General features: G+C 48.2%; 1 protein-coding gene across 1 annotated transcript; it reads right to left on the minus strand.

Moving 5' to 3' along the window:
* Window positions 1-11,300: 11,300 nt before the first annotated feature.
* LOC142840363 (putative PWWP domain-containing DNA repair factor 4) lies at window positions 11,301-13,373 on the minus strand. Its single transcript, XM_075956920.1, has one exon. The coding sequence runs from the start codon at window positions 13,371-13,373 to the stop codon at window positions 11,301-11,303; it is 2,073 nt and encodes a 690-aa protein (XP_075813035.1).
* Window positions 13,374-15,438: the final 2,065 nt, after the last annotated feature.

Genomic DNA, 15,438 nt, shown 5'->3' on the forward strand with positions numbered 1-15,438 from the left:
AGAGAGATGGCTCAGCACTTAAGAGCACTAGCTGCTGTTTCAGAGAATTGCCAGTACCCACATGAAGGCTCACGACCATCTGTAACTCCAGTTCCATGGAATCAGACACCACTTCCTTTCTGTTCCTGATTCTTTACTCCTTCTTGATCCTACACAGAGAAATTCAGGATCCAAGGATTGGGAATTAAGCTAGAGATTTGGCTCAGTGGCAAAATAACTTACCAAGCAAATGTGAGGACCTGCATTCAAATCTCCAGAACTCACAGGCAGCCAGGTGTGGCTTAGAAGCTTCTTAATTCTCCCCAGGCAAGATGGGTCAGCAGGGAGAACACAGAATATAACTGTTAGGAATTTTTCCTAACGTGAGCTCTCTGCCGATGCAAAAATCCCAATTAAGCTAAATCACAACAAGCCAAATTAAAATATATCCAGGTTTAATGGGATTCCTGTGCTCTGGGATGGCCCAGAGGGATAAGCAGGAGGCTGCAATTGCGACCTCTTGGCAGGGGGGTGGGAGGCACCAAGTGTTTCTCCTTTGGGAGCTATCTTAAATACCCTGTGGGAGTGGTCCTGATCCCTCTGGTTCAGGATGTGGCTTGCTGGCATTTGGAGTCCAGACCAAAGCAACTCCCAGGTCTGGGAGGCTGGGACAGATGCTAGGGGCTGGGGAACCCAACATAAAAAAAACCTGTCTCAAACAAGGTGGCATGAGGCACAGGCTACAGTCCTGGTATACACAGTCCATGGGTGCTCAGGGCCACATTGGTCTCTTTTAATACCATTCTCAGGCACCTAAGCCTGGTAGTAACTGTGACAACCCAGCCAAATAGCTCACCACTGTACCTCTTGCCTTGTGATTTGAGTTTCTAAAGTTGTCCTGAACTCTGAGAGGTGGTCCGGTAGGCTGTAGACCCCTATAGCATAAATGTTCCCCACACCATCCCCATCCTCCTTCCATCTATGACCAGAACACCTGCCACTTTCTTTATTGCCACCTTAGAGGGAAGCTTCCCTTGGACCCAGGAGCTGCATTTCCTAGCCCAGCAGTGGTTCCCTTTATGATAAAAGTTTTCGAGAGTTTAGGGATACAAGGGTCATACCTAAATATAATAAAAGCAATATACAGCAAGCCGACAGCTAACATCAAATTAAACGGAGAGGAACTCAAACCCATCCCACTAAACTCAGGAACACGACAAGGCTGTCCACTCTTGCCATACCTCTTCAATATAGTGCTTGAAGTTTTAGCAATTGCAATAAGACAACATTCTCTCTTCTATCTCTTGTAATCTGTTATTAGTACTTGTCTCTGTAGTTCCTGTTCCTTTACCCAGATTTTCCATCTCCATTCTTCCCTCTGTTTGTGTTTTCTTCATTACTTCCATTTCATTCTTCAAGTCTTGAACCGCTTCCCTTACCTGTTTGACTGCTTTTTCTTGTTTCTCTTGGTTTTCTTGGATATCTTTGAGTGATTTATTCATTTCCTCTACCTTTTTGTTTGTGATCTCTAATTGTTTATGGCAGTTTTTCACCTCCTGTTTAAGGTCTTCTATTATTTTCATATAATTCACTTTTGAGTCTATTTCTTCTAATTCTTCTAGAGTAGGGTGTACAATTCTTGTTGTTTCGGGATCCCTGAATTCTGGTGATGTCATGTTGCCTTTCAGGTTGTTGGAGTAATTCTTGCCTTGGCGCCTTCCCATCTCTTCCTTCAAATGGAGCCAGAAGAGGCCTGGTGTCTTGGTCCAGTCTTTGCTGTGACTGACTCTCTGGGTGTATCTCTTCAGTGTAGAAGCAGGAACCGTCCCGTCTAGATGGAACTCCTCAGCACCGAAACATAGACACCTGGTAGTCCAATGACCCGCAGACAAAAGGGAGAACTTGGGGGGCAGGGCGGGGATGAGTAGAACACAGGACACCCTGCCTCAAAAGCTGAAGGTGCACGTGCTCCCTTTCGAGGGTCCTTGAGGCCCGCCCAGTAGGCAGGCATTCACCTCTCTGGTGGGTAGCCTTAGTGTAGGAGAAGAAAACTGTTCCTGAGCAAAGGGCCTTGCAGAAAACGAAAACTTGGGGGGGGGGGGAGTCGTGTGTAAGAAAGACAGCCCTGCAGAAGAAGCTGGGGGAGGGGGGTCTGTGCTCTCTTCCGGGACATTCTGCCCCTGGATAGCACACACTCACCCGTCCAGATGGAACTCCTCAGCACCTAAACAGGGCTGCCTGGTAGCCCAATGATCCAAGGACAAAAGGAAAAATGCGGCAGGCAGGGCGAGGTCCAGGAGAGCACAGGCACCCCTGGAGCACAAGCTGAAGGTGCCCTGGCTCCCTTACAGGGGACCTTGACGCCTGCCCGTTAGGCAGGCGCTCACTGCTCTGGGTGGGTAGCCTTAGTGTAGGAGCTTAAAACTGTTCTTGAGCACTGGTCCTAGCATACAGCAGGGCAGGGTTGGGGGGGTGCTGGGGGCCTGGGTTGTGCTTAAGAAAGACAGCCCTGCAGAAGGAGCTGGGGGAGGGGGGTTTGTGCTCTCTACCGGGACAGTCCGCCCCTGGATAGCACACACTCAACCGTCCAGATGGAACTCCTCAGCATCTAAACATGGACGCCTGGTAGTCCAATGACCCGCGGACAAAAGGGAGAACTTGGGGGGCGCAGGGCGGGGACGAGTAGAACACAGGACACCCTGCCGCAAAAGCTGAAGGTGTGAGTGCTCCCTTTCGGGGGTCCTTGAGGCCTGCCTGGTAGGCAGGCACTCACCGCTCTGGGTGGGCAGCCCCAGTGTAGGAGCAGAATACCCACTCTGTCTTTCTTTGTGTCTATTTCTGTCTCTCTCTGATGCACACACACACACACACACACACACACACACACACACAAACAGCCATTACATTACTCTTTTATGGATACTTGGATTGATTCCATGGCCTGGTTATTGTGAATACTATGCAAGTGCACATGGGGACATGGCAATTTGAATATGGTGCTGATGTTGTATCGTTTGCACGTAGACTTAAGAGAGGATTGCTGGGTCATTATGATATATCTTGTTTTAACTGTCTGAAGGATGTTTATATTATTTATCTGTAATATATAATATCCACAGAAGCAGTGAAAAATACCTTGGTTTTCTCCATAGCATCTCTAGCACTTGCTATTTGTGGTGATTTTTAAAATTTTTACTTTAAAACTTTTTCATATATTTTTATCATATTCTTCCCCTCCCCCAACTCTTTCTTCCCAGAGGTGTTTCGTGTCCCTCCTTAAAAAACAAAACAAAACCCAAACAAAACAAAACAAAACAAAAAACCCATAAACAAAAACCATGGGTCTGTTGTTGTAGAAGGATCAGGCTGCATCTGTCTCATATCTGGGCCACCTGGCTAGCTTACACCCAAAATAATCACTTAGAAACTGTATTAATTAAATTACTGCCTGGCCCATTATTTCTAGCCTCTTATTGGCTAACTCTCACATTTTGATTTAATCCATTCCTAATAATCTGTGTTCACCACAGGTCGTGGCTTACCAAGGTAGATTTAGCTTGTCTGACTCTGGAGACTCCATGGTGGCTCTCTGTCTGCCATTCTTCCCAGCTTTCCATTCTGTCTACTTTGCCTACCTATGTCTGCCCTATCCAAAGGCCAAGGCAGTTTCTTTATTCAACCAATGAAAGCAACACAAATACAGAAGGACCTCCTACACCAGTCTATTTTGTGTTGGCCATTTACTCTTTTTTCTTCTTTTTATTTTTTTAATTAATTAATTTATTTATTAAAGATTTCTGTCTCTTCCCCACCACTGCCTTCCATTTCCCTCCCCCTCCCCCAATCAAGTCACCCTCCCTCGTCAGCCCAAAGAGCAATCAGGGTTCCCTGCCCTGTGGGAAGTCCAAGGACCACCCATCTCCCTCCAGGTCTAGTAAGGTGAGCATCCAAACTGCCTAGGCCAGGCAGTGGTGGTGCACACCTTTAATCCCAGCACTTGGGAGACAGAAGCAGGTGGATCTCTGTGAGTTCGAGACCAGCCTGGTCTACAAGAGCTAGTTCTAGGACAGGCTCCAAAGCTACAGAGATAAACAAACAAAAAAAAGGCCATTTACTCTTGAGCATGGGGGTGCCCTGCAGTGTGATTGATACACTCACTGTCACACCATTAATGAAAACTGATTTTCTTTTCCCATTAGCTATAAATGGCAAACAGATTTATAGTTAGGGGTGGGAATCTGTGTACTCTTTACCATCTCCATCCTAGGATTTTGTCTGGCTTGAATTTGTGCAGGTCTTGTGCATGATGTCACAATCACTGTGAGTTCATATGTGCATCAGCTCTGCTCTGTTGTGGTTTTTAATAGTAACCATTCAGCCCATTTGGGTAAGTCTCACATTGTGGTTTTGGTTTGTATTTCCTTATTGACTGGTGATGTTGAGCACATTTTCATATTCTTGCTATCTATGGAGCTCTTTTGTCCCTTTTAACATCAGATTATTTGGGAGTTTTTGTTTGTTTGTTTGCTTTTTGCTATTGAGTTGTGCTAATTCATTGATATTTGAGATATTAACCCCCATGAAGTTTATAATGCACAAATGCTTTCCCTCAATCCAAAGATGGTGATTTTTGTTTGGTTGAATATTTCCTTTTGCTATGCATAACATTTATAGTTTGAGGAAATCTTTTATGCTTTTGCTGTCTCAAGTTTTGATGTGATAACTAAAAGTGCTCCAAGGACAATGTGAGGGTCAAAATTCTTCCTTCTACACTTAGATGCATAGTTTCCTGAGTGCTATATGCTGAAAAGACCATACTTTCCCCAGTTATTTTTTTTTTTGTGGATGTGGGGACTGGTTTCTTATCTGTTTTCCCCATCCCACTGACACCTTGATGCCAATTCCATACTTTTGTTTGTTTGAGATAGAGTCACTCTATGTAGTCCTGGCTGTCTTGGAATTCACCATGTAGACCAGCTATGCCTATAACTTAGAGATCTCCTGCCTGTGCCTCCCAATGCTGTGATTAAAAGTGTGCTCCACTATGTGTGGTACTCTTTTGATCATTATATCTGTGTAATATATTATAAAATCAGGAAGTATAATGTCTTCAATTTTGCTTTTCTGTTTCAGGGGAGGGTTTTGGCTATTTAGGGTCTTTTGTGGCTCCACTGATTTTTTTTTTTTTTAGTTTTCCTTTTTCTATATTTTAGTGAACAAAAAGTGCATTTAAAATCTGTAAGAATGATTTCCTAACTGAAATACCCATCAGTCTTGAACATTGGGTCCAAGGGCCTTGCTTACTGCTCCATAGCTTCACTTGAGCACATAACTGAATTATCCCTAACTCTTGTCATCCTGGAGTGCCTCCCCACTAAAACCAGATAGCCATGACCCCCATATACATGGTCAGCCTGCTTTTACCAATCCAAACCCCCTGCTACCCCCACAGCCCTTAATGTTCTTGCCTTGTACATAAATCAATCTTGCTCCAGTCCAGTCCAAGCCCAGAAAAAGCAGAATGCAACTGTAACATCCATGACATTTATTGAAGAGATATATTTACTGAAGTCATTGAAGGCAAGGGGATGACAGCACAGAAATTCCCACAACTCTTAGAGGCCACAGGTCCCACCTTTTCCTACTCTGTGATTCATTAGAAAGGATCTCATCTACTGGCCACACTGAGGCCTGCTTGCCTCAGCTTCTTCCTTTCCAGGGACTCCTGATACACCTCTTTACAGAATAATGGCATCTGGAAGTGTTCTTTCTTTTGGGGGAACTCTCTAGAAGAATCACCCATTGTAAGGTGATCCTGAATTATTCTGGGCACTGGAAAGCACTGAAAGAAACATCTTGCCAAACTGAAGAACTGGTGTCACAAGTAACAACAAAAGTGGAACATTAAATCTTGGTTGTGTGAGGGGGTCACCACAACAGGAAGAACTGTATTAAAGGGTCATAGCATTAGGAATGTTGAGAACCACTGCCTTACACAATGCTTCTGCATCCCACCCTGTGCCTCAGACACAGGCCTTCCCTAGCCCAGTACCTCCCTACAGTCCAACCCAGGCAGGCATACTGGTTAAGACGGGGTTTGTCAGGGCCAGTAATACCCTCCCAGAATTTCTAGGAGCAGAATCCTTTCTCCTTCAATCCCACAGCAAGATTCCCTGGGCTGTTCTCCAGGTTCTTCCACCAGCCAGCTCCCTTGCTCTCTCTAGCCTTATAGCTGCACACTCACGCAGAACAGTGTACAGATGCTAGCATAACACTGTTCTCTGCAGTGCAGACTTAGTGAGGGGCCATTGGTGCAGTAGGGTCACAAGACAAGTCTGTCTCCAAGCCCTTGGCAGCCTGGAACTTCCAGTGATGTTGCCGGTTCAGTCACTCGTGACATCATCGGCTGCTGACATCTCCCCCACCATACATCTGTGCCTCTGGCACAGGGGTCTCCACATAAGGGCACCAGGAATCTGTGTTGCCCCCTCTAGCTCTGTTTCCTGATCAAGACCAGGGAGCAGGGACTCTGGGGGGTTTTCCCCTAGTGAGTCCCTATCTGGACCTAGTCTAATGACAGAGCTGGGCAAGCAACACCTAGTCTAGGTAGAGTCCCTGAAACAGATAACACATGAGCCCATACACCCCATCCCATCACTCCCCAAAGAGCAGTGCACCATCTGGGTGATGCCCATCCAAGGAGAAGGTGCAGCAGGCACCACTTTCACCACTGTGGGCCTTGCATGCCTTCCTGCTTTTAGTGCCAGTGGCCAGCTCACAGGAGGGTCCAGCACTGGCAGGCCTTTCCTACTCTACATACTGTATATCCAGGTTCTTGAAAAGCTGCCTTGGAGATTTGAAGCTCAAACCCTTAGACTTGTATCTTACTGGCTGTCTTTGGGTCAGTCCCTTCTGCTTCTTGTGGCAGAAAAGTTTAGAGTTTCTTTGAATTCTGCCTAAATTCATAGAGGAAGCACTGCGATGGTGGTGAGGTATTCAACTTTTCCCTGCTTCCTGTGTCAATAGCCTTCTGGACTCTGGGACATAACTCTTTCAGTGTGAGGGTGGCATGGGTGGCCTAGATCGTAGAATCCTTCCTATGGTTTTTAACATCAGTTAGTCTTCCATCAGTCAGTTCCCAGCTCCACACCCATATCTTCCACTGCCTGGGCTAGACATCCACTCAGAGCTGTGCTATCCTGGCTCAAAACAGTTTTAGACCCTGCTAGTCTTATCACTCTGACTCTCTGCAGTCACCAAGAGTCCAGGGCCACATGGAGAACATTTCTGCCAGTGAGAGAGAGGGCAAGCAGGTTCACAGAAGGTTATTATGCCTCTATGTATTTTCTTGGCTCCATTTTTTTTTCTTTGGGCATCAGACTCCGGCCACTTGACTTTCACTACGGTAAAGGTTTCCCCAATGGTGTCCATCTCACTCACACTACTTTGGTTTATTATCGGGGACTCTATTTAGGCTTTTGTCATGTTGGAATACTCCGTGTGCATCAGAGTGCCCATTTGAATGACCCTCAGTACTACCACCAGCATTCTACCTGCCTTCCTGAACCTCTGGCAGGAAGGAAGGCTTTGGGTGTTTGACCAAAACACGACGTTTTTGAAACTAGAGCTGTATGCAAGTAGATATCCATTAATCTATTATCTGCCATGAAGGGGGCAACCCATGTCCTCTCCCATTAGCAGTGTGGGAGTGCTCATCTGTGTCCTACATCCCAAGCAGCCTTTCAGCCTTGACCATTGAACATCCCAAGGGAAGAATTACTATCTCATGCATTGACAAGTGTTTGGTATTTCCTTAATAGATTATAATATTGTGCATCTTCTTACAATTTCATCTTCCACTCCTGGTTCGTCTTCTGTGAATCTCCTTTGCCCCTGCCTCATGCCCAGCTCTGTCCTACAGACAGGCCTGTTTTCAGGAGAGAGTTTCTAGTGTCAAACCTGAAAGTACTCTCATTGTGTACATGCAACCAATGCCCGAAGAGGTTACTTGATCTCACACTTGGTCTTCAGTTTGTCATGTGTGGTTCTCTTTCTTGCCCCTGTAATTTCTACTATGATTATATAAAGTCTGAAGGCAAGTGCTTTGGGAATAAGAAAAAAAAATAATCTTTCAGTTAAAACCCAACTTCGTCAATTGGCCTAAAGTAGCTAATCATGCCCTTATTCAGCCTCCAGGGCCTGCACTGTCTGTTCTCATACAGGCCAGTTACTGCTGTTAATGTCTGATAAGAGAAATTCCATCCAATGAAATTCCATGTTTGACCTTTCATGGATCATACAATAAATACCTTGTCTTCTTTCTTGGTTTGGAGGTAATTCTCCTGGCGTCTTTCTTCAGAGAAGGCTCTCCCTTGGGAAAATAAATATGCAGGATGGTCTCTGCAGTAGAAGGCAGTCACGGGCAGAAGGAAGGGTGTTCAATAGTGTATCTTTCACCACTGCTCAAGTGGCACCAGCAGGACAGGGCAAGGTGCATGACATTGTCGGAAAGGCGTGTGGCAGGGAAGATGGGGTCGGTGGGCCGACCAGTTTAGGTTGACATGACCATCTGTGCAGTGGCCGCTGCAGCTCCTGCTCCTGCTCCAGCTCCTGCTCAGAGACAGGAGAGCAACCCTCTGCGCGGCCCCCAGCAGCTCTGCAACCTAAGGCAGTCAAGGGCTGAATGAAGTGCGTTCAATAGTGTATCTTTCACTTCTTGACTGCAACCGCCTCCACCATTCCTACTCTTCCTCATATGCTTTATCTACATTATACATTTCAGTCCTACTATTGTGCATGCACGCACGCACACACACACATACACACACACACACACGCACACATACACACACGCAAAGGAGTATACCAAGAGACAGAAAACACAGAGAAAGAGACAGATACCAGAAGGCACCACATGTATTCTTCTGCCCCTTGCTCAAGGATTTGCCTTATAACTTCCATACACCGAAGATAACAAGAAAGTATGATGTGTGAGAACTCAGTGTACAGGAAAAAAGACCCCAACACACCAATTAGCCCAAAGCACTGATGTGCAATATTCTCCCATAAAACAAACAGGGAGGAGGGCTTATAAATCCAACAAAGGCTACAGACAAATAAGAATTACAGAAGGAATCAGAACAAAAGAGTAGGAGAGTTGACTTGTGAACTGATCAGACAAGCACTTCAAAGTTTACAGTGAGAAACCTGCAGTCCCATGTTCCCAAGAAAACTCAAAGACACAAATCAAAAGAGAAGTAAACAGGAGCTTCTGGGAGGCTTAAAAAGGGCTCCCTCTCATTGGTACACTTCAGGTGTCAGTGACTTCAAGCAATGACATGTTCCCTTCCTTGGGCTTTTACCTCTGGAAGAGGATGGTATGGACAGGGAAAACGGTGTTACTGGGACATAGAGGCCCATGCATGTTAGGTGAGGAGACAGGGTTCTGTTGTCTGAACTTAACACATGGGGCAGTAGCAGTTAAATTCATAGGAGAGGCTGAATATGCAGGTAAGAATATTTCTGGCATGCAGGCTCTGAGTATTGCACTGCCTTGGTACATGGCTATGTAAAACACAATGGTCTAAGACGTGACCTTCTCTTAGAAAAGAAATTAACAGATTGGAATTATTAATTCCTTCTCTAGATGGAGTCAAAAGCAGGAAGAAAAGAGGTGCCAGTGATTTTTAAATACTTAAAGGTAAGAAGGATTGAGTTAAACTGTTGATGGCTTTTATAGAGAAACAGCTCATAACACAGAGGGAAAATGTGGGTCCCTTTAAAAATCTTCTCTCCATGTTCATTTTTGTGACCTTCTGAGTGTGGAAACCAGAAGCTGACAAGACATGCCTGCCTCATTTATTCTCCATGTTCGTTTTTTAAACAGGATCTCCTCATAGAACTCAGTACTTGCAAATTCAGCCATACTGGCTGGTCAGCAAGCACCAGGGTTCTTATGTTTGCAGTCCCACTATGGAAAATACAAGCACTTACACTATGTATGATCTTTTTAACCTGGGTAAGAGCCTACTGTGTGCAGAAAGGAAATACAGAAATTAGCAGCAAGAATAATGTTGAGCATAACGTTGTACTTGAGAGTCCACTGAGGCACCAAATCAGTGCACAGTCAACAAAATATGTCATGTACTGTAATTCCAGGCAGGGAAACAGAAGCTTCAGAGAGGTATGGCAGGCCTGCCTCTCATCATTACACTACAGGTGTCAGTGACTCCAAGGGATGACAGGTCCCCTCCCTTGCTGCAAACAGCAGAAGTCTCTGATCTCTGAAATGTGAGAAAAGCTGGGATACTGATGTTTACTGCAGAGAGTCAGCCCACATGGTTGGCAAATTGGTGTCATTTAGAGTATGAAGACTCGGGGGAGTGGAGGATGGCTGAGAATGGAAAGTGCTTTCTGCATGAGGTGAAAACCTGACTTCATCATCCAGTACTCATTTGACAAAAAAAGTATGTGGACAGGTATGTTTAATCCCAGCATCAGGGAAACAGAGACAGGAGGATCAAAAAGGAGCACACACATACACTCACAAACATGCACGCATGCAAGCATGCTCTCTCTCTGTCTCTCTCTATTTCTCTCTCTCTATTTCTCTCTCTCTCTCTCTCTCTCACACACACACACACACACACACACACACAAACACAGAGAGAGAGAGAGAGACAGAGAGAGAGAGAGAGGAGAGAGGGAAGGAGAGAGAGAGAAGGAGAGAGAGGGAGAGAGTTCTTTGAAATCAGGCTATCCCTAGGGTCACAACATTTCCAACCCCATCTTTGGCTTCAAAGCACAGCCTCAAAGCACACATCTCTTCCTCTCCTTTAACGTGAGTGAGCAAAGAAGGAGGTAATGTAGAAAGCAATGGGACTGGCCCATCCATGGCACCCTAGAGAGGACAGGGAGTATGGGGAAGAGTTGGAGACACACAGAGAGACACAGTGTCATCAGGAACCTGGTGTGCTGTCTGGGTGTGTGGGGTCTGTGCAGAGAGGGCAAGTCTGTGCATAGCTAGCTAATACTCCACCCATTGCTGCTGACATTCCAGAGAAGGATCTCCATGGGACTTCTCCATGCTTGGGCACAGCCCAAAGAGCGCTAGGCCCAGCCTGAAGCTAACAGGAATTGCCAAACCAATGTAGACAATATGCACCATCAAGCATGTACATGAATGTTTATTTATGGGTGGGGGTGGGTGAAGAAAGACATAAGCAATGAGGAGCGGTCATAGCAAGCCCCACAGTCTCCCAGATGGTTCTCTTTTGGAGGTGGAGCTTCAGGGGTGAAGGCTGAAAGGGGAAAGCTCCCTATTAAAGAGTGGGCACAGGAGGGTCCCTACCCGCCCCAATCCTGGCTGCTGACCTCTTCCGGGCTGCCTTTAGGATGGTCTTCTCATAGAGCTCTTTTTCACGATAGTGCACAGGTGGGCCTCGCAGGTACTTCTCTTCTGCCTCCTTGTAGCTGAGCTCATCCAGGGCAGCGATGGAGAAGATGATTGCCTCTGGAAGAAGAACCTCCATGGTGAGCCGGACTTTGTCTCCACTTGTAAGCGAGAGCAGGACCTGGTGTGCTTCCTTGGAGATTTCCTGCAAATGTGTGGCCACGAGATGCAACTGGTCTTCATCCTCTAGGTAGGTCTCGATGCAGAAGACTTCCCTCTTTGATTTCCAGAGGTCGTCCAGCCACCTGGATGGTTTCTTGCCCTTCACGATGTCCAGCAGGTGCTGGTCAGCCCCCTTTTTCTTCACGATGAAGTCTACGAGCTTCTGGTTGGCTCTGTCCCAAGCGGCTCTCATGCGGTCAGGCAGGAGTTTCTTGCGGGGCCCTTTGCCACCCAGGGTGGTCTCCTCCTCCCAGTCTTCCAAGTCAGCATAGCTCACCTTGGGGAAATCAATGCGCAGGTCGCCTTCTTGGATGGCTCGCCTTAGCGGGTAACTGGCTCGGGCGGTGTAGTAGTCCATAAAGGAGCCCCGGAAGGAGCCACAGGCAATGTCCTCTCTGAAGTGGTCGATCACCGAGAAGCACCAGTTGATGCCCTGGCTGTACACTTTGCTGGCTCTCTGCAGGAGTGATAATTTCTCCCCACAGTCTAGGAGCTTCAGCTTGCGGAGAGGGACTCGGACACCCCTGTGCTCAAGCTGCATGTTGCCCTCGATCAGCAGCACCCTGGCCGTCTTGTCGTTCTGGCTGACATTCTTGACCACCGCCGGCCAGAAAGGGTGGTCCTGGAATTTGAACCAGACCAGCATTCCTGGTTGGATGGTATTCGTCTCCTGGGAAGAAGCCACACTGGTGGCTTGGCAGTCTTCCTGAACTTTAGCGGCTCTCCTCTTGACCCTGGCATTACGTACCTTGGTGTGCACTCGAGTTTCCAGTCCTGAGAGCCCACATTGTGCACACAGCACATGGATCTTCCTTTTCCTGCCAGCAATGCGGACTGACCTTCGCACTCTCGGGACTGGAAGCACGCAGGCTGCCGATGCCCCCTCTGAGCCTTGCCTCCGGTTCCGCTGGCCTGGGTCCTCCTTGTTCTCTGGGAGGGTGGTCTTCCTTTGGGCTCCAATGGCTCGGATCTCTAGGCCGCCACACTGTACTTGCTGCCTGAGAGCTTTGGGCAAGGAAGAGGCATGCCTCGGGGGCCCAGAGGCAGGCCGATGCTCATTGTTAGCCCGGGCACCCTCCCTAGAGGCCTGGGCACTCAAAGCCCTGAGCTTGGGGGTACTCAACTTGCTCTTGCCAGGATTATCACCAGCGTTTCCTGTTGGCGTCTTGCAGGAACTTGGCCATACTCTGGTGCCCCTTAATATATTCCCTTGCATTTCGAAGTAAGGGGGCTCTCCAGCAGTGTGTGCCTGGGCTTCCCCCACTTGCACTGCAGGCTCCTTCAGTGAGCGCATCAACACAGGTCCTGGGCGGCCTTGCTTCCCAAGACTCCTGTGGGAGAGCCCTTGGCCTTTTTGCTTGTGCCTTTGGGAGTGCTGGCACTGGTGTGGGCTGGAGGTGGTCTCCTCTTTTGGAACCTTGGGAGCTGCTGTGTTGGTTCTTCGGCCACCTTCCCTTTCTCCTTGATACAAGCGGGTTCCCTCTTCCAGAACATCCAGTGCCACCTTGAGGGCTATTCTGTATGCCCTGGTCTGCCCTGGCGAGCCATTGCCCTGTGACTCCTCTCTGGCCAAGGAGGCGATGGTTAGGATTTCAGACTTGGTTAGGGGCCTTACCTCTGTGCTCCACACTCTCGTCTTCTCACCCACAGGAAGAATTTCGACCTCCAGGAAAGTGGCCCCTCTCCTCTTACTATGGGCTGAGGTCCTGGGTCTGGACAGCACCTTTGCAGGCCACAGCTGTCCCTTCCAGCCACAGAGCACATACTCTACAGAGTCCATGGTGATGGAATTCTGGGGCTGTTCTGATCAGGACAGGGTGACTCCCTGGGTTGTGGTGGGAACACTTCCCTGCTGGTAGTCTCTGGCCTGCTCCCCAGCCTGTAGTGTTGTCCTCCCTCCAGAATCTGATAGACAAGCTTAATCTGATGGCCTCTCTCAGGGTGGTGTGGGCATGTCCTGTAAGTGTGGGAGAGGGAAACAGAGCTGTGTTAGGACGTAATTGGCCTTTAAGTGGATACTGAAGCAACAGCTCAGTGAGGTGAGGAGAGAGAAAGCAAGGGAGTGCCCAAAGTCTGTCGTTCTACATGGATGAGGGTGGGAGTGGGAGAAGATATGGAAGGATCCAGAGCAGATGTGTAACACACGGTTGCCCACCCTGAGGCTGGGGTGGTGAACTTCCTTCTGGAAAGACGAGTGTCTTTAGGTGGCTTTTGTATTGTCCTGCCCATCCAATACCTTGGGGGCTCCCTGGGATTCCGTCGGGGTGGGAGGAGTCTCATTGCTTTCTTTCCTAGGGAGCTAATCCCATCGTGCCCGGCCCCAGAAAGCTTGTGGACACCTAGTGCACCTTGCCTTCTGCACCAGTAGGATACCGGGTTGAAGAACAAGGTGTGTCCGGAAATCTTCATGGCGATTTGCATAACATGGCAAGTAAGGATGGTTGCTGTCATGGTCATACCTTCTGGCCTCCCTCCCCTTCCCGTGCGCCCCCCCCCATCATATTTTGGTTCTGATCTCTTGTCCCAACTCTGTGCTGGACCTTGCTATGGGATCAAGTGTACACATACCACAAAGGAGAGCCCCCCAGGAAAGCACTTCACCATGGTGAAATGCTTTCTAATTGGCAGACTCTGTAGTGTCAGATGAGAGCCAACAGGGTAAGTGTTTCCGTTGGTATTGCCCACTCTCCTGCTGACACCTCAAGTCCATAGATCCTGCACACCCGTATCTCCGCCGCCCCATGCTTTTCAGTGGAGTCTCGTCCCTTTCTTCTCACTGTGAGTGGGTGTGTGTCAGGGTCCTTTCCTGACTGCTCTTGCCTTGGGCCCATGGTTTCCTATCAGTAGTGAGCATGCCGTGCGTGTTGTGCATGCACGCTGGACACAAAGCCCACATGTGTCTGATCCTCAGGAGAGGCCCACTGAGGTTGCCGATGACCACACACTTTGGGGACCACAACACGGAAAAACCACGAAGGGCTCACACGGCACAGTTGCTCACTGTTCCTGCCAAGATGCAGGTGGCTTCTATCATTACCGGGCCAGCACCAGGCACAGTGAGGCAGAACACAGAGGACTCAGGGCTCCTGACACATTTTCCTGAGGACCCTGATCCTTTTGGGGACTCCTGCTACCCCATGACCCCTTCTGTGAGTGTGGGCACACCTACCTCTCCCTTAGGGACTCCGGTCTTACCCATTGGAATTTCCGACCCCACAGAAATATGGGAGGCAAATGATATTCGCTTCATTCTCCCAGCCCTCCTCTTCCCACCCTCTGTATCCATAAACACCTGTTGTTACATTCTAGCTCCAGATCCCTATTCACTGCGCAAATATGTAGTGTCCCTTCTTCTGTATTCCCATTCAAGTCTTACCGACTCCCAATCTGATCTTACAGTGCATAAAGTGGCTCTCAACATGCAGGAGTCTAGGTCTGTCCCAGTCTACACCTGCTGGGTGATGCAATAGTAAATGAGGACTGTGCAAGTCTGGGGCCCAATCACCCGTAGTACCTCTTCCTCCGAGGAATCTGTGCAATCTCACAGGGTGGGCCTCCTCTGATCCAACCTTCGTGGAGTCCTTGGCCACAGGTATCTGCTGAGGACACAGAGGAAAAACATAGGCACCCCAGTTAGTTCCGACTGCCCTCTGCTGGATCTTCCTAGCACGTGCTCACCAGCAAGGCTGACTGAGCACCATCTAGCCCAAACATGCTCCCATATGCAGGTACCACACCTTGGGCACGAGAGAGCCCATCGCTCACTCGGTGCCCTTAGCAATCACGGATGCCCGAGTTATACTTATAGAATGCAAGCTTTCCACCCCAGACAAGGGTGTCTGTAG

This window comes from Microtus pennsylvanicus, chromosome X (assembly GCF_037038515.1).
Source record: "Microtus pennsylvanicus isolate mMicPen1 chromosome X, mMicPen1.hap1, whole genome shotgun sequence".
NCBI lineage: Eukaryota > Metazoa > Chordata > Mammalia > Rodentia > Cricetidae > Microtus > Microtus pennsylvanicus.

What these genes read in the sequence shown, in the direction of transcription:
- LOC142840363 (XM_075956920.1), bottom strand. Translation starts at nt 13,373, where the DNA reads ATGGACTCTGTAGAGTATGTGCTCTGTGGCTGGAAGGGACAGCTGTGG.